We start from the raw sequence: 26,657 nt of genomic DNA on the forward strand, positions 1-26,657 counted from the left end.
AGGCTTGACTGCTCTTGTGGAGGGCACAAAAGGAGAAAAAAGAGTAGGAAAAAGGAAAAAAAATTCTTTCATGGTTTTCCTAAAGAATCAGATAAAAATGAGTATGTCACTAAATTATCTTGCTGCATATGAATGCTACGGGAAGTTTATTGATGACAAGGTACATTGCATCTTAAATTTGACTTCAATCATGCAGCCTTTGTCAACTTTTGTTTTTCAAAAACTCATCTGTTATTTTCAAATAAGTAAAGATATGTTTTAAAAACCTCTTACTGGCACTCAACACTCAACATGATGTATTCATGGATCTATAAATTTACCATGACACCAAAAATAAACTTCGAGCCAGCATTTGATATAAGAATTGAAACAATACTCTTAAAATATGATTATAATTTGTGAGTAGTGGGATATTTTTTGAAGAGAAATTTCTGGCTTGTTAGGAAATGTTCACCTTAGGGGAAGTGAACATCATGTTCAAGGCACCAACTTCTTCATAAAGTGAGCTTAGAGGGAGCTTTTATATCTCCTCATGATGATAACATCAAGATCTACCAAAATAATCCTTGCAATGAATGCATTTAAAAATCCTTTTGAGTATGAAATGGAAAATTTTCAAAAGAAAATATGGGGCTCCTGAGTACACATTCAATGTTTTAGATTAGAGCAGTACTTCTTTAACTTTATTATGCACAGGAACCACCTGGAGATCTTGATAAAATGCAGATTCTCATTCAGTAGGTCTGAGGTGGGACCTGAGGTTCTGCATTGCTAAACAGCTCCCAGGTGATGCTGGTGCTGTGGGGTTTGCTGACAACACTGAGCATCAAGATTACAGAGAAAACTTCAATGACTACAGATATTGTAGTCAATGCTGGTAAATCAATCTTTTGTTTTTTTACATTTTTTAAATTTAAATTCAATTTGCCAACATACAGTATAATACCCAGTGTTCATCCCATCAAGTGCCCTCCTCATTGCCAGTCCCCCAGTTACCCATTTCCCTACCCACCTCCCCTTCCACAACCTTTTGTTTGTTTCCCAGAGTTAGGAGTCTCTCATGGTTTGTCTTCCTCTCTAATTTTTCCCACTCAGTTCCCTTCCTTTCTCTTATTTTATTTTTTCCCCCCTCCTTTCTCTTATAATCCCTTTCACTGTATGGCTTCACTCATATGTGGAATGTAAGAAATCAACCTTTTGTAATGTGAATATATCTTTCATACCAAAGCACATGGGTATTTTCTTTTCTCTCAAGGAAATTAGGACTTACATTTATTTTTTTAAAAAAATCTTCATTTATGGTGGCTAACCTGATGACTGAAAGACACAGGAAATATGAGGGCCAGACAAGGTAGACCAAAGTCATAGATTGTATGCTGTAGGAGGAAAATGCTCCATACCATGTAGGTAGTTAGAAATTGTCACACACAATAAAGTATGTAGCACTTACATAAATTTGGAGCCACACTGATTAGCTTGATGTGGTTTGAGACTTTTGGTATACCAGTTGCCAATTTGTGCTGGTAAAAATGTTATAAGTTCTGGAGATGCTTCAACATACCAGTTGGACACACAAGAGTTTTCAAGGACATGGATGTGGAGCTCAGAAAAAAAGATTCGTACTGGTTGAATAGATTTGAAGTGGATGTGAAGTGAAAAGAAAAGGGAGTGTAGGTCATATCTTGAAGAAGACTAACATTTAAAGAAAGAAACAAAGGAAAAATAGCCAACATAGGAGATAGAGATTTACAAGGAAAATTGGAAGAGTGATTTTTCATGGAAGCCAAGTAAGATTATTGGCATGTAGTAGGTGATTAACGAATGCTTGTTGAAGTGAAAACCCAAACCAAACAAACAGAAAACCAGACTGAACTGGACTCATGAACATCTTGTACAAAGTCCACTGAATTGTTTGCTTTTCCTAAGCATATTCTTTCATATGTTTGTTTCTGTCAAATACTGTCCCCACTGCCTGGAATACCTTTCAGTATCCTTTTACCTTTCCTGATTTCTGCCTCTGCTAACCACCCCCTGTTGTTTTTGTACATGCTTTTTATGGCCTTTGGGACTCAACTATCCCCTTTGCCCCTGACTGTCCTGTGGACCTGGGTGATTGTTAGGCAAACTGCTCAAATTCTACATATGCCCACATCACCTCTGACCAATTTGCTGGTACCCAATTTGGCTCGGAAGGCTCCCTCCAAATAGGGGACTTTGATAGAAACCAAAGGAGGGAGGATTGTATTTACTAATAAGAGATGTTAATATTTACTTTTCAATATGATGATCCATGTGGTGATGGTAGTGTCCAAGCTCTAGCTGAATCATGACCTGAGACCCTAAGAGAGTTGTTTACGTGACTAGAAGAGTTGAGAACAGGAAACTGTGGTTGCACTTTTAGGAACTTGAGCACTCATGGATGGCAAAGCTACTGAAGAATGAACATTTTAAAATAGACGTAAGGTTAGTAGAGGGTAGAAGTGTTTAAGAGATGAGTCAAGATTCACACTGCCTATGTTTGAATTCCATTCTACCATTTACAAATTATTTAGCCTCAGGGAAATTACTCAGCTTCTCCGGGTCTCAGTTTTTTGATCCATAAAATTGGGATAGAGCACTTAGAAAGTTCTCGGCCAGTATAACATGTTAAATAAATGTTAGCAAAATCAACCAAACACACATACATAAGTATAGGTGTGCATGCATACACACACGTGCACACATAGAGTTTCATTAGGTGTGCAGGTGGGATATGACATATAAAGGAAGTTTATCAAGAGCAGTAAGCTAGTCTCAAAAAATTATTTTTTTTATTTTTTAAAAAATTTTTAAAAATTTTTTTGTTTATTTATGATAGTCACACACAGAGAGAGAGAGAGAGAGAGGCAGAGACACAGGCAGAGGGAGAAGCAGGCTCCATGCACCGGGAGCCCGACGTGGGATTCCATCCAGGGGCTCCAGGATCACGCCCTGGGCCAAAGGCAGGCGCTAAACCACTGCGCCACCCAGGGTTCCCATAGTCTCAAAAAAATATTGTGGATGGGGCAGAGATGGTAATAAAAGGGCTAATTAGTTCATTTTGGAGAAACTTAATGTGCTGCCCTTTGGAGCCTAAGGTTATAGTGATGTTGCTTGGCAGAGGAACCATGTGCTTGGCACATTCTTCAATATGTAGTAGAATAATAGAATATGACTCACATTTGTCCATTTACTTTTGCTATTATCCAATGATGGCCATTTATGAAATCAACTATTTGGTTTTTGGAATGTGGTGAGGCTTTTTCCTATGTCAATGGAGTTGTAATTAAGACCTTAACTTCGGGATCCCTGGGTGGCACAGCGGTTTAGCGCCTGCCTTTGGCCCAGGACGCAATCCTGGAGACCCGGGATTGAGTCCCACGTCGGGCTCCCGGTGCATGGAGCCTGCTTCTCCCTCTGCCTGTGTCTCTTCCTCTCTCTCTCTCTCTCTCTGTGTGACTATCATAAATAAATAAAAATTAAAAAAAAACCAAATGATTAAAAAAAAAAAAAAAGACCTTAACTACTTCTAACATCCTGAATTCACCAGCTTATACAACATAAAGGAAATGAAAATTTCCAGAGGTATTTGGTGTTTAGAATCAGTACCTGAATGCCAGCTGGAGGATAAATAATAAGTTTAAAACCAGGATATCAGTGAATGTGGGTAATCCCTGAAAATCCAAGAAATTGTCAATCGGGAAACTTACTTGCAGAGACAAATGTCTTTATTAACGTTCTACCTCATTTTTAGGATTCAAATCGTATATTATTGAGTGATAAAATGCCAGTCTAAATGGAATACTTGCCAGCTTAAAGTTTGATTTCAATTCATTGGTTATAATTACCAACTTTTTATTTTTTTAATGTTTTACTGCTGACATGCTTGGGGGAAAAATTGAACCACAGTGGTGATTGCACAGCAAGGAAATCAGCAGAAAAGGAAAATTAAATGCTAGGTGATAGTTTGAAGTCAGCAGTGATGGGAATGAGTGGGTGGGAGAGTTAAATTTTTAAGTGATTTAGCAAATGATGTTAAGAGCATGCCACAGCATCATTTTGGTTTTTCTAATGTTAACACATCATAATCGATCAATTTTTCATATTCATGTAAAAAAAATCTCTTCACAGAAAATTTTTACTGCCCTAAGGGACTCAGAGAAGTTTTCCCCACCTTTTGTTTAAAATAATATTTAGAGATAGATTTCATTTCAAAATCCCAAGCTGCATGAAAACTTTTCCAAGAAGGTATCTTTTTACTCGAGAATCCAGTGGAATTATGGCAATAGTAGTTAGAAATAATGAAATCAGGGAATGACATTCTCCTTGTCTCTCTGGGATGCTGGGTCACTGAGCAGAGTTTTCAGAGGTGGACAGATCCATTTATTTCTCTTTCCTTCTCCTGAGAGGTGCTGAAAATGCATATTATCTTGTAAGGGGGGAAAAGGCCCAAATTATTCTCCTCCTGGGTTATTTCTAGCCTCCTTCTCATGTCTTTTGAAATAATAAATACTAATATTAAAATTTCATTTTAAATAAATTTCACTGCCTGAGTGAAAATGAAGTGTTTCTTTTACTTTTCAATCACTTTTTTACTTTCCTAAAGGAAACAAGTATCAGAGCTTATAAGTAATATAAAATATGCTTCCCCCCCACCCCCGTGCTCTGCCTTAAAGTTGTTTTTTTTCCCCTATGGGCTTAGTTTCTGCTGGATTTATCCATTCTTTCATTTCCTATCTATCCATTCATTTGTTCATTCACTCCTGACCCTTATAAACCTCAGGATCTATGAGAACATAATGTGGTTTCTTACTGAAAATTACATATTTTCTTAAATAGTTCTGATATGAGAACCCAAATTATACATATACGAGTTGAAAATAGTATGTGCGAAAAGCATGGGCAGTGGTGGTCTTTGTTATAATATTATGCAGCCTAAAATTTAGAGACAGGTACTCTAAAATTAAATACCTGTCAGTCAACTGCCCGTCCTCCTCACTTGTACAAATTGGGTGGTTTACACATCTGAAGAAAGGCTGAAGTGAGAAATTCTGTGGCTGGTGTTCAGTGTTCCTTGTCTTTTTTCCCTTACTTTTCATGTGTCAGCTTAATGTCATTTCCTCAGGGAAGCCTTCCCAGTCCCCCTCAGAGAAGATGAGTTACCCCATTACTCTTTGCAGCCTATACTTCTCTTTCATGGTCCTTATTACAATTGCTGTTAAATATTTATTTGGGTGATTGTTTCTTTAATGCCTTTTTCATCTGACCATATGCTTCGTAGGGGTGGAATGGCCATGTGTTGTTTGCTGCCCTATATCCAGAGCTTGTCATGGTGTCTGGAATGTAGTGGGAGCTAATTTGTTGAATGGACTAATCAAAAAGTAACCATTAAAAAGGCATTATATTTAATTTAATCACAAATCAGAAAAATTTTGTGTATTGAATTAACCATTTTAATTTGCAGTTTTGCATATGTACTAGTTATCATTTTCTAGAAATTACAGTGAAATGTATGGAAATTAGAAAAAAATAGCGTTCATTTATTTTTGAATAAGGAAAAATTTAAGGTCAGGAGAAACCATACATTAGAAGAACTGCAGAACTAGTTGGAATATTAAAGTCTCTTCCTTAAAAAGTGAAAGTTTTAAATTCAACTTGCTATTAGAACTTTTGGATGAATATATGCAGGGTGGTTAGGCTTAAAAATTCCCACACTACTAGTGAGTTGATAGATTATAACAACTCTTTCCCTTACGACCTACTGTGCTTTCTCATTGTAAAATGTAATTAGCAGACATAAAAAAAAGTTTATTAATCTTATAGGGTATAATTATGGTTGTTTATATGTAAATTTCTTCATGTTCACGGATTGCTTGTCTTTCATTTTAAATAAATAGGTTAGAATGTCATTATCAATTTGATTAACATCATTGCTGTTCTTTTTCAAACAAGGCATTACTTATTTTTCAAAAGAAATTTTAACTGAATTGGTTAATTTTAGGGTTGGAATTTCCAATAGTCAAACTAAACTGTCCTAGTGTAAGTGTTCTGCCAAAGGTATTTAAAATCATCAAGTTATGAAAAAATAATATAGGAAGATGGAAATCTGCATAGTTGTATGTAAATTTATTTAAAATATCTAATGATCAGTGATAAATGATACCTGAGATGGATATTGTCTGCTTGCCCCTCATTTCCACCTTCTCTCTTGCCTTCTGTTCACTGTTTTGGGAGACAATTTTGTCTAGACAATATCAACAGGTTCCTTTACTCCTTGATTTTCAGGGAGTTTGGTCAAGGAAAGAACCAGTAGGAGGTCAATGTATAATTCTTCTAGATCCCTTTCTGTGGAGTTACCGGGGGCTGGCTGTGTCTCCCCAGGGAAGACATTGCTTCTCTCAAGATGGCTTTCATTCATGATTCCTTCTGTGTTCTATAACTGCTCTCTTCTCTAGCCCATAGGGCTCAGAGGTGACAACTGCCCCTTTTGGACTTTTACTGGATTTTGGCTTTACACTGCCATTGCCTAAATACTGCTCCTGCCTCCAAAATAGTCCCTTTATGAACCCTCCTGGAGTTACCCTAATTTGAGTGTGCCACTTCCCTGACTCCTACGAAACCTTTGAAAAAATGGTGAGAAAATGTACCATATAGCAATTCAGTAGAATATCCAAATGGATTTTGTGAAACCAAGAAATGACTTTGTAAGTATAATATATATGTATACTTTCATATATATACACACACACACACACATATATATATACACAAAATGTACTCTTTATGTTTTGAAGAAAGTGTGCTTCCTATGACTAGATCTTCATATTTGCCTCTGAAATTTCAGATTCACATCAGTAGCAAGCCATCTTTGAATTATTTATCTAGGAGTGAGAATGAATTGACCTTGTCTCTCCTCTCTCTGGTTGGCGTTGTTATTTGTGCTGTGCATTTGTGAGGAGAAAGGTTCTGGTGAGGGGTACAGTCTACATCCTGGCCCATAATGAAATTAAACTTGTGACCTTAAAAGTACCAACATCATGCTATACTCAGCTATGTTAATTAACCACAGGCCTTTTCAGTGTGGGTGTGTAGATAGAGTTTGCTTACTCTGAATGAGCTGATGTGGGAGAGAAGGATAAAATTAGAGTACAGTAAATTTTCTCTCCTTGTCTCTCTCTTTCTCTCTCTCTCTTTATGGCCTCCACAATTTCCTGTATCAATAGATTTCCTTTCCTTTTCTTTTACTAAGCTCCACTGTGTGTCAACACACAAAAGTTTGTGTCCCTTTGGATCAACTGTGGGAACTGAACTGAGAAGAGAGCCAGGAACTGAATTTTACACTTGGCGCTGACTTATACAAACAGAAATGTTACTATCTGTCTATTGCGCAGTGAGGATTGCTTTGAGTAGGTCTTGGTTTGGGAGAAGAGTAGTATTTCCTTAGGTTTTTGGAAGAAAACTGAGGATAGTCATCACTCTTCATTATTATTCTACTCTTTGGCTCTACTTTTCCTTCCTCCTTTCCGTCTCACTCCTTATTCATTTTTGTGAAGTTGAGAGGAGCATGACAGCACAAGACAGTGTGAGGAGGGGAAGGTCAATGCTAGACATTGACTTCTGGCTCCAACACTCTTATTTTTATCTAATTTCTGATTATATACTCCTGTTTTGCCACAAGTGCTAGTGGTTTTCATACCAGAAAAGTAGTCACATTTGAAATGGCAAAGTTAAATGGCTATAATCATTATAGTTTCCTGGACCTGGTTCTGTAACAATAATAAATCTATCCCAAGACTAGGTGGCAGGAAGTTATCATAGTGATGGCTGCTGTTGCTAAGACCAGCATTACTGAGGAAGTGCATGGGCAAGCACTACCCCCTGAGGAAAGAGCATAGCTTCAAGCTGATCTTTAACAGAGAAAACCAATAATGCTATTGAACAGCATGAGGAACCCACCTCACTAACCTCCTCCACTATTAAGTTTGACAATCAATGGACAAGGTTGTTTGTAGAGATAAACAAGAATAAAAATCTTTTGGGCAGGAATTGATGGTGAAGATGTGTGTGACCCAGGTCTTAAATTGTCTTCTGTCTGCAAACCTATCAGATGTATATGAGTGTCTTACAGGAAGGCTTAAATTTGCCAGGTTTCTGAGAGGCTTCTTCTGAACTGTGTTTTAGGTGGCTCATTGCTACCTAAAGGGGTGTATTGGCTCTTCAGAGATCTTTGTCAAACCAGAAACTGAGAGAAATGGATAGAAGGTTCATAGTGTTTTGAACAGACAAAGCAAATTTTATGCTTATCCATAGTATTTTGATATACAAACAGTGGGAAACCCAAAAAAGGCAGCTGAAGTGGAATTGTAAGCTTCTGGACCATGAATGAATATTTATTGTGTTTAAGTCCATCAGCCCCTTTGCGTCTCAGTAATACCCCATTTTACCCTCTCACATGCAGTCAGACTCAGTCATGGAAGCAGGGAGAAACATAGTTCATTTAAGGGAGATAGAAGCAGTCTCAGCCCTGACTAGAATATCCATTTTACAGGTGAAGATAAGCAAGAAGGGGCAAATATTTTAAAATATTTATTAGTGGCAGTTGTATGTTTCCCTACGATGAGCCTGCACAGCTACAACTAAAATGGCACTTGGTTGATTTGAACTGAATTTTATCACCTATCAGCTTGGTAAAAAGAGATATCTCCTGCTGATCAGAAGCTTTAGCAAATGAGTAGATCTTTGAGTAATAAAGAAAATGGGAAATGAGTGAATTTTTACTTAAATAGTTTTATAGAAAAATCTTTCAAAATCACAATGCATGGAGAAAAATAATAAAAGGGGTCCTTGATTGATGGATCGGATGTATTAATTTTTCTTTCAGTGAATATGTATTGAACCTCTACTATGTGCTAGAAGCTCATGTTATGGTTGTAAACAACACAAAGATGACCCCTGTAGAATACATTTTAGTAGGGGAAACGGTATATGCCAATTAATACAGGCTGTGGTCAAGTGTAATGAAGGAAATAAATAGGATGATGAGGAACTAATGAGGGTGAGGAGACCACCATAGGAAGGAATCAAGGAAAGTCTGTTTCAGTAGGAGACATTTGAACTAAGACTGAAGGATGAGAGAAGTCTGGAAGACTTGCGCAAAACTATGGAGCAATAGGCATGAAACTTAAAAGGGAAAAAGAGCTTTGCTGGGTCTGGGAACAGAAAGAAAGCCACTGTGGCTGGATCAGGTGAGTGAAGGGAAAGATGTCAGATGCCAAATCACAAGGATCCTGCAGGAGGAAGTTTGGGATTTATTATAAGAGCAATGGGAGAAAAATGATGGGCTTTGAGTGAGATTATTTTATTTTATCTGATTTTTTTTGAAAGATCAATTTGGTTACTGGTGTAGAATAAATTTGAGAGAGGCAAGAATGGCAGCAGGAAGAACAATCAAGTGGTTCTAGGAATCCAAATAATGGAACGACTTGGACTAGGTTGTGACTTTTTTGCCCTACCATCACTGGGACATGACCTGAAATAGCTAATCGAACTTTAAACATCATGTCCAAATTCTGGCCAACAGGAAAGAGAGAGGTGCATGAGAAAGACATGTGCTTTTCCTTTAAGACAACATTTCAAAAGATAACTTCACCACTGCTAATAATCATAGCAAAGAAGGCTGGAGAAATGTAGTCTTCTTCTGAGTGACCAAGTCCTAGGTAAAAATCTGGGATTCTATCTAGAAGAAGTAGAGAATAGTCATGAGAGTACTATAATCTCTGCTAACTTTTATTTAAAATATATACTTACTATATATATTTGTTTATTTTTATTGAAATATCCAAGAGGTTATAACTGAATTTTTTCTTCTAAAATAGAACTTTTGCTTCCTTGCGTTCTAAATCAGACTTGGGCCTCTCTTAGAGTTTGTAAATCCAAGATTCACAGAATGACTAGCTAAATGTAGATCAAATAATTAGTTTTATTAGCAACTGGGCAAACCTCAAATAATTTCCTCAGACATACAACTGTATGTTAAGAACTGGATTGGAAAGCATTTAGTGTGGACTTGAGGACAAAATGGTGCCTCCTACTCCCACACAACATCTCAACTTTAGGATTCATTTCTGCCTGCACAGAAGATTTGAAGTCAGCTTATTTAACCAGTGACATGGGCTTTAGGCTTCCCCTCAACACCTGGTTGTCAGTGGAATGTGGAGAGGAAGGGCGGGCTTCTTCCTCAAGAAGGAAGGACTAGTCTGGTCTCCTTGCCATACGGAGAAAAGAAGCCTGGTATGTGTGTGGGCAGGTCAGAGAATGAAGGCAGAGCTCATTAGCTACTCTTGCCCTACTAGTGTAGATTCTGACCTTTCATTCTGTCCTTTCTCCCTTTGGGGAGAGTAAGGTAAGAGGTAGTGATCTAAGTAGAAAATACACATTATATAACACCCCCCCCGTCCCCCCGAGAAGTAAGGTTGGGAGTAGGAATCTCTTCTTCTGTGTACTCAAGTGAAAATGTAGTGGAAGAAGAGTTTTTTCCTAACCAAACCAATTGTCAGAAAATTGGAAGCTAAAGCAATTTTTCAGAAAAATATGGTGATGAGTATCTTGACTTATGCAATTAATTGCCTCAAATATGCTTTATTTGGGTGGAAATATGGCCTTAATTTAACTACACATCATTTTCTTATGGAAACTCAGCACAAGGAAAATAAGAAGTGATAAAAAGCAAAAATGACAGGTATTTTCAAGTGATGCAATTTGATGTTATAAGGCACTCAAAGAGAAAAGAAAGGAAGCAGTCATTTAAGGACAGTGGTAGAAAAGGCTAGATGGGAAATGGATGGCAAAGGGCTAAGCAGTTAGGGCAGGGCTCAGGGTGGGGAAGCACGACAGTTGATGTCTGTTCTGCAGAGACCTGGAAGAGTGGGTATATTAGTAAGGCTTCTGGTACACTCAAGGGGTAATGGGAGAGAGGTTAACAAAGTTATTATTTATAAGGTGTGGGCATTGTTAAAGGACCCAACACTGGATGGGAAGTACTCAGAAATTGGCAACACTGGGAAGATCTGAAAAGGTAAGTGTAGAGAGTGGTCACTAAAACCTTACAAGAAATTCAGCAGTGAATGAGGCCTTAAATAGAGAAACACCAAATTGATTGGGGAAGGAGTCAGGAAAATCAATACTCTCACTTCTGTCTCCTACCTTCCCATCTTTGTTGTGTCTCCCAATGGCCAAACTCAGGTGGAAGCCTGAGGTGAGGGAACTCAAGTGAGATAGTCATTGGGCAGCTTCCTAGGACATAGAGCAGGAAGGAGAGTGAGTAAGAAGGGCAAATGGAGAATAGTCTGTCTAATATTTTGGTGGAATGCAGGGCAGAAAGCTGTGGGGAAGAATCTGCATAAAAATTCCTGCCACAGTTTAATTAATTAATTGTCCTCAAATATTCATTGAGTATTTGCTCTGTCAGATGTGAGGGATAGCAAATAAATCAACAGAGAGTTTGTCTGTAGGAGGCTCATAAGCCAGCACACAGTCATGGTTCTCATGTCAGATAGTGGGGGTTATGGGAGTGAGTAGAAGCAAAAGACAGCTCTGCCTGAGAGAATTAGCAAAGGCTTCCCAGGGAGGAGGTAACTTTTGAGTTGGATATAGAATTTGAGCAGAAGATCATCAGGTGGACAGAACAGGCTACATAGGGAACAGCATAGGCAGGTGTACAGACACAGACAAGACATGACATGACAGGGAAGATAGGAGGTTAGGAAGGAGGATGGGGCAGAGTCTGATATCAGGGTTTGGTGACCCAGACTGAAGAGTTTGGTTATCTTTTGAATGGGCAAGCAAGAGTTAACAGAGACTTATGAAGGATGTTACTTGTTACAAAGACTGAGCTGACGCAGAATGCTTTCCCTAACACCATCTTTTTTTGGTACATTCTTCTTTCTCATTTCCCTCTTCACTTCATTACTTTTTTTTTTTTCACTTCTCTTTTTCAATTCTTGTTTTTTTCTAGTAAATAAAACTCTAGGCTGAAGGGATTAGTTAGGATGGATTTAGTAGAGGGGAAAAAAAGAAACATTACAGGTTTTAAGAAAAAATTCCCACTTCAATTGCCAGTAGGGGGTTAATTTGAGAATAGTGGAAATACTGGGAATGCTGGCACAGAAATTAAAATGTTCAGTGAGCCAATGCTTAGTGGTCAGCCACAATAAAATTAAAATGAGATGTGACTTTATGACAACTTGAGAAGCTGTCTTAAAATATAATCAGTGTACCCTGATGTCTATTATTATAGACTGCAACATAGCAAAAATGGAGAAAATGAAAACAGACATGGACTCTCACATTACTTTTTCACATGTTGATCTGCAAAGGGAAAACTCCTCAAGGCTCTGGGGAGGAAATCCTTTACCTAATTATTCAAACAACCATTCTCTATCTGTACTTTTATTTTATATACCCTTTACACCTGTTTAATTAATCCTAAACATGATGCTGACTGCTAATTAAACAGCCCTGAAAGTGACTGACTGAAGGTAGTAATTTGAGATAATTAGTTTTGGTTTCAAACACTCAATTTTCACACTTTGTGCTCATTTTTAGAGAGGGGTGGCTCATTATTATAGGCAAGGTGGGGATTATATAAGGCATTTTACTGCTGGACTCTGAGTAGCTGAGGAAGTGGGGAGGATTATTATATATCCAAACAGGACAAGGGAATGGTATAGTGCTATAGAATTTGCTATGGAATGTTTCCCTATCTCTTCCTACAAATACACAAACCACTTATACATGCACAGAATTCCTTCCAAAATGAAAGTCAAGCTACTGAATCTCTTTCATTAGAATATAGAAATGCATATGCTCTTGATCTTTGGGAAACTTTTATTTAGCAGAAGGTAGATCTCACTGAGTCATTCATTGTCCCTTTCCCAGGTTATTTAGAAGTAAGCAATAAAAGATAAAAGAGGCCCAGATTTGGTGTGTGGTTGGAGATTTGAAGGGGTATCCTTGCTGAGGAGTCCGTTACTACAAAGGCACAAAGTTTAATTAAGGGAACAGTCTGACAAGATAGGGCCAGTGTATCTATCAAAGGAAGCACAGCAAAGGGAAAGGAAGAAGGCAGGTTAGGCTGGTTTTATGGTCCGACAATGTTGATAAGCAAGTTAATATGGTCCCATCAGGGAACAGGACCAGGAAGAACTGAGGGTTAAATAGGCTAAATCATTGTTATAGGCAATATATATATATATATATATATGTACAGGTTACAGAGAAACTGAATGGATCCTGCAGCACCCTGGAGAGCTCCAAGCACATTGTTCTAACTGCTCCCTGAGTAACTGAGGCTTTTGTGTCTTGGAAAGTTTAGTTTCACTTTATTGGCTATCGGTATGGAGTAGGACTCTTTAAACCCATGAAAGATCATTCAGATGATGAGAGCTTTTCAAGAATGTCAAGAAGAGAGTCCACTCCATGTGGACTAGTCAGGGTCATGGTGGGTGACAGATTCCAGGCTATGCAGTTAGCCCAATGTGGGAAGATGGAATTGCAGCCTCTTTGACATCTTAGTACTAACATTAACTGCAGGATCAGATGGAGAGCAAAGTTAATTGTTTTATATACCAGTCAGATCTGTATCTTTAATGAAGCAACCTAAATTAGGACATCTTGGAGTCATTTTGACCTCCAAACTTTCCCACTACGGCATGGCAGCAGAGGAGTGGTGAGATGCACAGTTGCATAGCTCATACTCCCAAATTGTCTTTCTTTCACCCTCATACATTCCTTGAGTGATCACATGCACCCCCATGCCTTTAACTACCTGCTTCCTTATGCCCCCACCATTCTTTATCTCTAGTCCCGATGACTCTTAAACTCCATATCCCCAATATTATTGCCTACTTTTTAGTTGCTTTCAATAATTCCACAGGAAGCTCAAAAAAAGCAAATAAAAAATTAAACTCATAAATTTTTTCTTCCAAATCTCTTTCTGTGTGTCTTGGTAAATAGTAAACATCATCTACCCAGTTACCAAAGCCATAGAACTAGGAGTCATTCCACATTTCCCCTTATTATCTACACATTACCTTGTTTTTTAGGTACTTATAGGTTCTACACTTTTCCCCACTCCCACCCTCCCCCATCATTGTCTTAGTTCAGTTTGCATACTTTCTTAGATTTCTGTAGTAATTTTCTAACTGGTTGTCCTGCATCTAGCATGGCTTTCCTTTAATTTATCTCTAAGCATAGTTTGGGCTCATCTGCCTTAGATTCTTCTGGAGAGCATATTAAGATGTAGATTTCTAAGCCTCTAGACATACCAAGTTAGAATTTTTGGGAATGGGGCTAGCTAGGTGTACATTGGAATTTGAAGGCTGCTACTCTCTCCACTGCTGCTAATGTGATCTAACACAAAAATCTGATTATGCCGCTTAGTTACAGTCATTCTGTGCTTCCTCATTCCTTTGTGATAAAATCCACATTTCTAGTCATACATGACTAGCTCTTTATGTGTCTTTATTTATAGTTCTTCCTATAAGATGTTCTTCCCTTTCTATCCTGTATTCCCACCATGTGAAACACTGCGATTCCTAGAATCTATCATGCTCTTTCTTGACTCTATACCTTTGGACATGCAGTGCTTTGTGGCTGAAATGTCCTTACCCACTGTGTTTGCCAGATTATTTTACATCATTTGTGCCCATCTAGCCTGAATGTCTTTCCACTCTACGTCTTTAACATCCATGTGTTCTTCTATCCTAGCACTTTTCATCGGTAGAGTAAAAGTCCTCACTTTAATATATGAGTAAATGTTACATTTTAAGAGTTTTTTAGGGAGAGATTTATGGCATATAGTTAATTTGTTACTTTGAATTTATTTAGGATAAATGACATAGGATTCCTAGTTTTCAGAATCTGGCAATTCATCTTATATATGTAAGAAAATAGTCTCTTTTTCTAAAGAAATTATGGTATAGATTTTGTAATTTTGGGGGTGGACATCTGGGAACATCTTTTTATTAGAAGATACATAGTTGGCTATTCCCAAATATTTTTGTGGTACTCAGTGATTATATCAATAAACAGTGAATAGACTTGTAAAACTATATATTTAAAGTAATTTACCAAAAGTATAATCTTAAGACTGAAATGGTATCAAGTGCAAAAAAAAAAATCTCATATTAAATTCTGTTTGTGATCGTGTAGCCTTTATGTCCTAAAGCCAAATACAATTTCAGAGGTGACCTTTTCTGATGTATGTATGTATTATACCTTCATTTTGGCTTCATTTTTTGTGCCAGAACTTATCATTTCTGGTATAAAACAGAAGCAACAAAAAGCACAAATGTTTTTCTTTGGCTTCAGAACCTGAAGCAATACTAAGTTCTTTCTTGCTGTTTAGAAATGTGTTTTGAAAGAAAGGGAGCCTAGAGACTTATATAAAATACTAAATAAAAATAAAATCGGTGGTCACAAAACTATATTTTGGCTTCAGGCTGATATGTCTAGGTTATTGGTATAGCTTTGGCTAATCTCTTATGTGACAATTCATCATTCAACAAGATTTCTCATGGGTTGAAATAATCTGTCATTTATTTTACAGATACCTCAAATCAGCTATGCATCCACAGCCCCAGAGCTAAGTGATAACACCAGGTATGACTTCTTCTCTCGGGTAGTCCCACCAGATTCCTACCAAGCGCAAGCCATGGTGGACATTGTCACGGCACTGGGGTGGAATTATGTGTCAACACTGGCTTCTGAGGGCAACTATGGAGAGAGTGGTGTGGAGGCCTTCACTCAGATATCAAGGGAGATTGGTAAGCATATATTTATATGCATTTGGAGGTGACAAGTTGTAGAAGTCTGAGTGTCTCCAAGTGCTCTCTGATCTGTATGGAATAGTTAGAACTCCTACAGATGCATGACCCAGGCTGTCCACTCTAGGGGGAAGTTGGATTTATTATAAGTGATTTTATTGTTCATGGTCTATCAAGGTGACACTTTGGTGCTAATTTAGGAAATAGAGCTCCTGACTCAGGCGAACATTTTTTAAAGTTGTCTGTTTTGACGAGGGAGTTTGCTGGCACATTAGAGCCACTGTAAATTTGAATAAATGACATACTATTTGATTGTTCTAGATGGAAGTTTACATTAGCAAGTCATTAAATTAAAAAAAAAAGGCAGTGGAATTTAACATCCAACACTAGGGGGATTAAGACTGATAATCATTTTAAAACAATACTGAAGTAGCCCCCAAGGCTATACTTCAGCAATATTCTTATTGTCACATTTGACTTTTTGCATTTATAATTCTTACCTTATACTCTGTAGCTTACAATGGAATGAAGAGCAGTATGTAAAATTTTGGTTAGAACAAGATGCTGATCAGCTCTGTCCTGGGCTTTTTTTTCAAGGTGCTTATCCAAATATCTGTAGGCATTTCACCACATCTATGTTTAGCCATGAGGTTGTAAATCCATTTCATTATGTGAAAAAAAACAAAAAACAACAACAACAAAAAAATCAAAAACAGAACAAAACAGAAGACAACTTAAAGTGCAAATCTTATTGGTGACTGGTCAGCAATATAATTTGGTGGGTGACATTTGCTTCAACGTGGATGGAACTGGAGGGTATTATGCTGAGTGAAATAAGTCAATCGGAGAAGGACAAACATTCTATGTTCTCATTCATTTGGGGAATATAAATAATAGTGAAAGGGAATATAAGGGAAGGGAGAAGAAGTGTGTGGGAAATATCAGAAAGGGAGACAGAACATAAAGACTCCTAACTCTGGGAAACGAACTACAGGTGGTGGAAGGGGAGGAGGGCGGGGGGAGTGGGGGTGAATGGGTGATGGGCACTGAGGGGGGCACTTGACGGGATGAGCACTGGGTGTTATTTTGTGTGTTGGCAAATTGAAGACCAATAAAAAATAAATTTATTATAAAAAATAAATAAATTTATAAAAATAAAAAAAAAGAAAAAAATAATTTGGTGGGTGAAAGGAGACATTGTTACTTAACAAATACTATTATTCTTATTAAGACTTATTGAAAAAACTGTATATATTTTTCTCTAAGAATAATAACAATATTTTGTGGGCAAATTAAAGTGCCTCTTGGCTGTTTTTGAATGATTTTCAACTTGAAGGAAGAAATTATATTGATAATTTGTTGTCTTTCTTGGAAGCTTCAGCTCAGGAAAAGACCATGAGAGTGATTTGGGCTTATCTAGAATTAGCAAGGACGAGTCTTAAAGTTATATTATTGGAAAAAAGGTTTTTCTTGAAAGAGTTGAAGATGCTTGGGATCTATTCTGCATGTACTAGGGCATGAACATTTATTACATACAATAGTATATTTAATATTTCTTCCAGTGCTGTGCTATTGCAGAAAATGTAGAAAAGGCTTGGGGTTGTTGGACAGATTGGGTTAACTGATTTAATTGGAAAACTGTCCACACCTATTGTTAGCGTCCATGATACCATAATCTTTGTTTTTTGAAAATTTAATTTACGTCATTATTGCTATAGAAATGATTCAAACATTCAGTTGAACTTTAAATGATGACAAGTTATATTATCTTCTTGGTTAAGAATCCCAAGTTTATCTTAGAGTAAATGCCCATTCAAATGAAAACAACAGCTTCTGGAAGTAGAGTTAATGCATTATTTAAGCAGCTGATGTCAGTTCTCACCAGAGTGATAATTCAACAAGAGAAGGAAACTAATAGAGTATGTATTGAGATGATACATTTTTTTGCAGTGATCCTGTACATTTTTCAACTACAGGTCACATTTTGTGTGCATGAAACAGATTGCTATGAAAAATTCAATATAAGACATAGTTTGCCAGTTGTTGTAGAATCTGATAAAATTCATTGTTCTAAAGTTAAGTGAGATCACAGTTTTATTCTTTTGACTAAAAAAAGAAATACTTAGTTTTCACTTTTGGGGAGCATTGCTTTACTTTGGTAATACTGTCACATAAAATGATTCAGATGGTGCCGTTTATTATTCCTGTTTCTATCTTAGTCATTAGTATGAGATAAAATAATTTTAATGCCTTGTATATGCTCCTGATTAGAGCAACACATTTCTTCTGTGTTGATTCTTTCAGTATTCTGTGACTTGATTGGCTGTCCATTCTATTTCAGCTCTCACTTATCTGGGCAATGGAGGAGGGCTGGATTGTCAATTAATATGCAGAATACTGAAAAGGCCAAATTGGTTCAACACTAGAGTATGCCATGGAATATATTAAATATCAAAATCATCCCTCATTTTAATGACAAAGATTTTTATCTAGAACAAAAATAGCTGAAAATTAAACCTTTTACATGACAATGATATTAATGGGAATAGCAAATGGTAGCAACTTAACCCATTCTGAAATGATCTGATGACTCTGATGAAAATTCATTAGTTCTGTAACATTCGCTTCTCTTACTACAACATTGATGACATTTCTGTCACCATGTTAGTAGTGTGTTTTTAAAAATCTTAGTATCTTGACTGAGAAGGAGATGTATAAATTCATTTTATGGAGTGTCTGCCTATTAATAAAATTATATATTTTCCCAACTCTTAAAAATTTTCCCATACTCTGTTCTGAATTTCTCACTCTAGAAACATTGATTGCTAAGAAATTTCAGTGTAAATTGAGGCTTCCAGTAAGTTTCCTCTCTGATTAATTCAGACAGATCATAATGGAATGATAGTGAAGTGAAAACCTGTTTAGTGATAAATTGCTTGTATGGTTTGATTAGAACATTTTTCATTTTAATAAATCTGAGACTTGGGGGAAGTGTCTGTGAATCTTGGAGAATGAAGAAAATGAGTGAATGATGGTCATGAATGCAGACAGACATCTGTGATGGCTCTTATCTAGCCAAGATCCTTCTAGGGTAAGCAGGATGGGAGTTACTTGACAAAATAAAGACAAATAGTCCCTTGATATCCTAGCTGTTATAGTATCAGCCCAAGGTATTCTTGACTATAGAATTTTTTTTGAAAGGGCAAAAATGTATTTGAGATCAGCAAATAGCATAATTTGATGAGAGCATAGTTTGTGTCGTAAAGTATAGGAGACAAAATTGAAAGATTTGACATGGACACACAGTTGAATATTTTAACTCCATAGAGGTAATTTTATTCATCTTCTAGACAATGAAGGAAACTGCTGAAGAGAGAGGGATCTATCAGAATGTGTATTTAAGATTGTATTAATGAGAAGTGGAAGATGGGGAGACCAATTGAAAGGCCTTTGCAACATCAGTCTTCGCTTGGTATAGAGCAGTGACAATAGAAATGGAAGAGCGACAGACTTGGGAGACTTTAGTGAGGTGGAGTCTATGGAACTTAGCAATTGATTAGAAGTAGAGCTTGGGAGAAAGAAAAAAATTAAAGTGGAATTTGAAATTCTGAACCTTGGCAATTGGGAGAATACAAGTGCCACAAATAGGAAAGAGTCAGTAAAATGGAGAGGTAGGTTTGGGATTGGATGGGAAGTGTAATCTGGCTACAAATAAAATAAATTGGAGGTATCAATACGTATCTTTTTGGAGAAAAACAGCAAAGAATGTTTGTCTAGAGCTAAGAGAGGAACTGAAATATAGACCTGAAGCTTATTCTCACAAAATTGATAATTGAGGTCGGAAAGGTAATTGCTGAAGTAGAACATGTAGAGTGAGGATTGAAAGGGGCTGAGGTTAGACTCTTGGGGAGAAGATTTATATAAAGGTATGCAGTAACAAGAGTTGGTAAGGATGCAGAGAAAAAGGATCCTTTGTACAGTGTTGGCAGGAGTGTAAATTAGTGCAGTCGTTATGAAAAATTACATGGAGGTTACTCAAAAATTGAAAATAGGACTACTCTATGATCCACCAATCCTAATTCTAGGTATATATATATATATATATATATATATATATATATATATATATGAAAAAAATCAGTACCTTGAAGAGATATCTGTACTCTTATATTCATTGTGGCAGTAGTCATTATAGCCAAGATATGGAAACAACTTAAGTGTCCATTGATGGATGAATGATTAAAGAAAAGGTATATAAGAATACTATTTGGCCTTAAGAAAGAAAGAAATCTTGTCATTTGTGGCAACATAGATGAATCTAGAGGAGACATGCTAAGTGAAGTAAGGCAGACACAGAAAGACAAGTAGTGCCTTATCTCACTTATATGTGGAATCTGAAAGAGTTGAACTCATAAAAGCAGAGGGTAAAATGATGGTTGCCAGGGGTTAGGGAGTAGGAGAAATGGGGGAATGTTGGCTAAAGAGTGCAAACTTTCAGTTATGCCAGAAGAATAAGCTCTGAGATGTAATGTATAGAATGGTAACTATAGTTAAAATACTGTATTATATACTTGAAATTTACTAAGAGAGTTGATCTTAAGTATTCTCACCACACACACACACACACACACACACACACACACAAATAGGAACTATGTGACATGACGGATATGTTAATTAGCTTGATTGTGGTAATCATTACACAGTATATTTATATTTCAAAGCATCATGTTGTATACCTTAAATATATACAATTTTCATTTGTGAATTAAATCTCACTAAAGCTGAGGAAAATTGGCATAAACGGAAAAAATGTGTGGTACTAATGGCCTAGACTTAGCAAAGCTAAGAGTATGGCAGAGTGTTCTCTTATCTTGATGGATTTGTGGCTATGAGGGGACTCTCAGTCTCCTTTGAAGAAGATTTCGATGATGGGAGATGGTAGGAGTTCTTGAAAAAAAATTCAAGTATATTGAGCAGATTTTCATAGGAGAACAGAAACTTTCTCTGAACATGTGTGGTATAGTGGCAGAGAATCAAGGAGTGTCCTTGAGAGGGGGAGTGCATTGGCTCCCTAGAGCTACCATAACAAAATGCCACAAATTAGATGGCTTAAAACAACAGGAATGCATAGTCTCACAGTTCTAGAGATCAGAAATCTGAAATAAAAATGTTAGCAGGGCTATGCTACTTCTGCAAACTGTAGGGGGGAAATCCTTCATTTCTTTTTGTAGCTTCTAGTTTTTATTAGTTATCCTTGGTGTTCACTGGCTTGTTGAGGCATCACTCCAATATCTTCTTCTGTCATCATATCACAATTTTCTCCTTTCTTGTGCCTGTCTCTGTGTCTTCCTTTTGTATAAGGATGCCCATCATATTGGATTAAAGGCCCACCATACTCCAGTATGACCTAATCTTAATTGCATCTGTGATCACCTTATTTCCGTATAAGGTCACATTCTGAGGTACTGGGTTTAGGATTTCAACATATCTTGTCGGGAGACACAATTTAATACCTGTAATAGGGAGTAGTAGTGAATATGGGTGTACTTAGGAAGCAAATTTACAGTGACAGGAATGTGAAGTATACCAGAAGGACAATACAGTAGAAATGAGGATGAGAGGTGCTAAGTAGACAGAATTTGGTTAATGGAGAAGCCCATAACAAAACCAGTTCAGAAGTTCCTTTTGGAATGTTACAGAATTTTACACTCCCTATCCTGGCTACTTGGGTAGATGGAGTGATCTAATGGATAATTCAGGGTTCCAGCCTAGAGTACATGGTGGGATCTGAATCTGTCTTTCCTAGGCTTCTAGGTAGTTAAAAGCTTCCCAAGATCACACTCCTTATGCTGTGGTGAACTGCCTACTCAACCTCCCTACTTTTTGTAACTCCAGGATGCTGCTCTTTTCATTGACACCTGGAAAATTATGGACATCCAGAGAGTCCTATTGAGCCTAATTTATTTTTATTTTTGGCCTAAGGGATAGGAATAACTCAGTTGCTGCTGATTAAGACTTATCCATGTTGCACATCCTCGGTTGTTAGGACCAGGATCCTCTATTTCTGTCTTGTTTTAATTATTTTATATGATGTTTTCAATGATAGTGTAATAAAGAGGTTCATGGTATATCTTTACATTTTTTAATCATAAGCTCTGGGGCTTGCAGTTTGTGACTCAAAAAAATGACTTCCTTGAGTTTTTAGACAGGCTTTCACTTGCTTATATTTATTATTGTCACTTATATTATTTTTAAAAGGAAGACAGGATAATAAATGTTAATGCTACCAGTATCATTATAAGGGGCAAGAAAGCTAAAGCTTTATCTTTGAAGATAAAAGGAATTTGTGAAAGCATTATATCTTTTCACTGTGGATTTGTACAGTATGGCAACACACCTCCTTTAATCAGTCATCATGTTTATGAATGGCTTATTGAAGATGACAGGCCTGTGAGTCGTCATCGCACACATTACAGGGGAGCAGAATAGACCTAATTCTGTCAAATCTTTTACCATACGTGACTTTTTTTTTCTAATTTTTTTTTCTAATTTGCAAATGCTGGAAGCTTCCAACTATTGTCTGACATGTGTTTGGAATCTTAAAATCTCAGAATTGGAAGAGGTCGTTGGACTGGCACAATCTGTTTGAAATGTTAATGCAATAAACCAATTTAATTAATTCTTTTTTTGTATATAAAGTGACTGACACTTGCCAAGAGTGATTTATTTTTTGGCAGGGGTCAAGCAATAAAATCAGGGAGATTTCATTTCTAGGATACAATTAAAAAGTGCCCACTGTTCATATTTTTAAACTATCTCAGTATCATTTTAAAAGGAAGCATTTTTTTCCCCTCTTGGATTATAAACAAGAACCAAGTTTCTATTAGCTGAAATGGATTCATTTCAAGATTAAAACAAAGTATTTTCAATGACAGAAAGAAAGGAATACATAAAGAGAAGCTTTTTTCCTCAGATGTTCATTGCTTTGGAAAAATGACTTCCAGCAGGCAAAAATCAATTTGACAAAAGTATTATTAATGTTGTAAAATACTATGAATGAAAGGAAACATTTAAATTCAATTGAAAATTTTACTTTTATTCCTACAGCTGAGTTCCATTGATAACACCACATTTCAAGTTGCAAATCATATTTAATTAATATTAACACCAGGTAATTGGCAAGAATAACTTCAAAGGAGGACTGAGGAAATTGCAAATTGGAACTGCAGGTGCAGTGATCCTGCAGAAGCTTTATAGGGATCCGAAGAAAGTATATATGATTTTAACATTACTGCAGAACGTGATCAAATAGAGCATCATTTCAAAGCTGTTCTTCACCCTGGCCTTTCTTAATATTTAGGGCTTAGGAACTGCTAAGTAGCAGCAGTTGCTATTAATGTAGAATAACAAGCAACATTCAATAAGTGCCTTCAAACCTATGATTCTTAATGCTGTAGTTAAGTGTTTTGTAAACAATGGCAGTTTGATGCAGTGGAACCCACGTTGACGTCAAGAACTTGTTTAAATCTCTTTTCTTCAATTATAAGACTTTGAGGATTAATTTTCTTGTCTGAAAAATGAGAACCCTCTTATCAGTGGTAATCAAATGATATAATACTTGTGAATGTTATTCATAAACTCTAACATGCCATTTGATATCAGATATTACTAATGAAAGGAATGGGGATAATACGGATTTTTTCCCAATGTGTGGCAAAGCTATATATTATGAAGGTGGTAGATGTATTGTCTGGTGTGTAGGATAAATAGCCAGAGAGGGCTTGGCTTGATTTGTTAATTACCTTTAAACTTATTTATGTTCTTCCTGAGAGATCAGGAAGATCAAAAAGGAGAATTTTGTGAAGCTCTTTGTTCTCCTTACTAGTTTCCACAACCGCTATGGTATGTCTTCTACTTTAAGTCTTATTCTTGCCAATCCTGCCAAAATATTACTTATTGTGTCACCTGACTTATTGTGTCTTTGCTTGGGTCTGGTTGTTTAGTTGCCACTTAGAAGAGTTGAGATATCAGGACAAGTTTGGAATATCTAGCCTTGTGCTCCTGTATCACCACTTGGCACTCTGACTGTGATTCCAACTTCTCTGTATACATCTTCTTCCAGATTGTAGAAGGACAATCTGGGGAGACTTTATTCCTCCCCAGAGGGGATGGACTCCCCCTCACACCCCCCGCCCCCCTTCCATGTCAATATCCAGCAGAGTATCTGGCACATAACAGATGCTTCATGAATTTCTTTTGAACGGCCATTGTCATCAGATTCATGGTTGTGTTAGTATTGTGAGCCTAGAGGTCAGTCTTGATCAGGCTCTGGGAACTGAAAGGCAGAGATGTTTCCAACAATGGGTTTATACCTTTTCTTTTCTAATGTGTGATCTATATTGGAAATTTAAGGGACTTGCATACTGTTAAGCCACTTAGAGTTCAATTTTTTTCTTACTGGCAAATACCAAAGCCTATAATTTGTAGGTGCAGACCACCCCTAAGATCTCAGGCCAGACAGTGCTAGGGAGTAATTAAATGCTTCTCTCAAGCTGGGTTTGCATTCCAGAATTGTCATATTCTAGCTATGAGACCTTGGGTAACTTAATATTGTTGTGCCCCAATTTCTTTGTCTGTGTAATAGATTTAGCAACTCTATAAGATATGAATGAGATCATACATAACAATGTATAGCACATGGTAAATGCTCAATAATTGTTAGCTTGTATTGTGTTAGGAGGTCATTCTCACCAGTGGGTAACCTAGGAGTGGTCTTGTTGCCCTGAGCATATCCAGTTTGCTCAATGAGCAAATAAGGTAGAGTGAGATCCAAATAAGTGTTCAATGAAAGGCAGCCAGTACTTCTTATTCCTGAATCTTGCTTTGTACCTCCTAGTAGGGATCAATCCTATTATTATATATATTTTTGGCCTGACTAATACATTACCTAGAATAATTTTGGCACATAGTTGAATGCATAGATTAATTAGTATCAGTCAGCATTTGGAATGCTGCTTGTTCCTCTTCTTCTTTCTTTTTCAACCTAAATATTGATCTATTCAGCAAGCATTTATTGTGCACATACCCTATATCAGGACACACTTGTGCTAGGCTTTCAGGATACAGAGATGAATCATGGATTCTTCTTCCTAGCTGGGCACTGTGTATCAGAGGACTCAGAGAAACTGTTACAAATGGATGTAATCATTGCCTTAATGGAGTTATCATTTATGGGCATTGCCCAAGAACACATTGTCCAAAAGAGGGCATCTTGCAGCTCATGTAACAAAAAGACCTGGCATAAACCTGCAGGTGGAGGGTGGCAGTCTATGGACCCTAAACTCAAAGACACTATACCACATGATGTGAAGTGAAATTTAAATAACTTCAACAGAAGCATAGTTTCCTGAGAAAGAGGCAGCTCAAAGAATTGAATATAGAATCTGATACCAACTTTGTAATGAATAATGTGCATATTTGTGAAATGTTTAATATGTGTAAAATGTATATAGATTTTGACAATTTTTGTTCCTTGATCTATTGATGATTACTCAGATGTATCCACTGATAGACAAGTGTATGACTTGCTTTCTCACATTAGCTCTTTTTCTCCCTGATCCACTCCTACCCAGCATCACCTATGCCTTTGGTAATGCTTTGATTTTTGTTTAGTTCCTGAGTCTGAGCCAGAGCCATCATTTTGTCGTCAACCTCAGTCCACAAATTTCCAGGCTTTAAAGTGTTTTTGCCGTGATGAACCCTGCACGTGATGGTCCCGGTGTGAGCCCCAGGTCAGTGCAAACTTACTGTGTTGTCCCATCCTTGACTCACACCCTGGATCCCTGGAAGTGGGGCTCTATTCCAGACTCTGGACTCTGAGGTTTAGGCCATGATACGCTGCCTATTCCTTGTCAGCTCTTTCACCTGAGTGGGGTAGGGGTGGAGGTGTTCAGTCCTGCCTGTATTGTTGCATAGCTCCTGCAATCTGACTCTATATAAAGCCCCTGAGCACAGCCCTGCCTGTGGATTGGGCCCCTGATATGTGTAGGGGTCTTGACCCTCTCTGGCTTACTGACTTTACATTTCTCACATCTTTTTTTACTGTCATATCCCTAGAATAAGAGAACTTAGCCTCAGATGATGGTTTGAGGTTTTTTCTCAGAGATTCCTAGGCAAATTATTGGGAAGGGCCAGGATCTGTCATATTAATAGTGCAGTCGCTGTTTTGAGGTATTTTTTTCCTGCTACCTAACTCTTATCACCAGCTATATTACTTTTTTTGCTATATTATGTTACTATAGCAAAGTAACAAACTGGATGGTTTAAACAACATCAATCTATTGTCTCCTGGTCTGGAGGCTCAAGTCCTATATCAAGGTATCCGCAAGATTGGTTCCTTTTGAGCGTTGTAAAGGACTATTTGTTCCATCACTCTCCCCTAGCTTCTTGGTGGTTTGCTAGCAACCCCTGTTCCTTGGCATGTAGACACTTCATTCTGATCTTTGCCTTCATCTTCACATGGTAATCCCTCTGTGTGTGAGTGTTTGTGTGCACGTGTCCAAATTTCCTTTTTCTGTAAGGATATAAGTCATATAGGATTAAGGGCCCACATCAATATGACTTCATATTGGATGACCTCATATAAGTATGATCTCATCTTAATCACATTTTTAGTGACCCTTAATTAATTACACCTGCAATGAAAATAAAGCAACAGTCTGGAGTACTAGGAGTTATCATGAGTTTTTCTGGGGACACCATTCAATCCATAACACTAAAAATGGCTGTTGGATTTGTGGAATTCTTTCGGAG

General features: G+C 37.2%; 1 protein-coding gene across 6 annotated transcripts in view; it reads left to right on the forward strand.

Moving 5' to 3' along the window:
- Positions 1 to 26,657, forward strand: part of GRM8 (glutamate metabotropic receptor 8) — a 746,206-nt gene that overhangs the window by 145,070 nt on the left and 574,479 nt on the right. For all 6 annotated transcript variants that reach the window (XM_072764125.1, XM_072764126.1, XM_072764124.1 and 3 more), the window contains exon 3: positions 15,626 to 15,842. In XM_072764125.1, coding sequence (XP_072620226.1) covers positions 15,626 to 15,842 — 217 coding nt within the window. The remainder of the gene's footprint in view (positions 1 to 15,625; positions 15,843 to 26,657) is intronic.

This window comes from Vulpes vulpes, chromosome 7 (genome assembly GCF_048418805.1).
Source record: "Vulpes vulpes isolate BD-2025 chromosome 7, VulVul3, whole genome shotgun sequence".
Taxonomy (NCBI): domain Eukaryota; kingdom Metazoa; phylum Chordata; class Mammalia; order Carnivora; family Canidae; genus Vulpes; species Vulpes vulpes.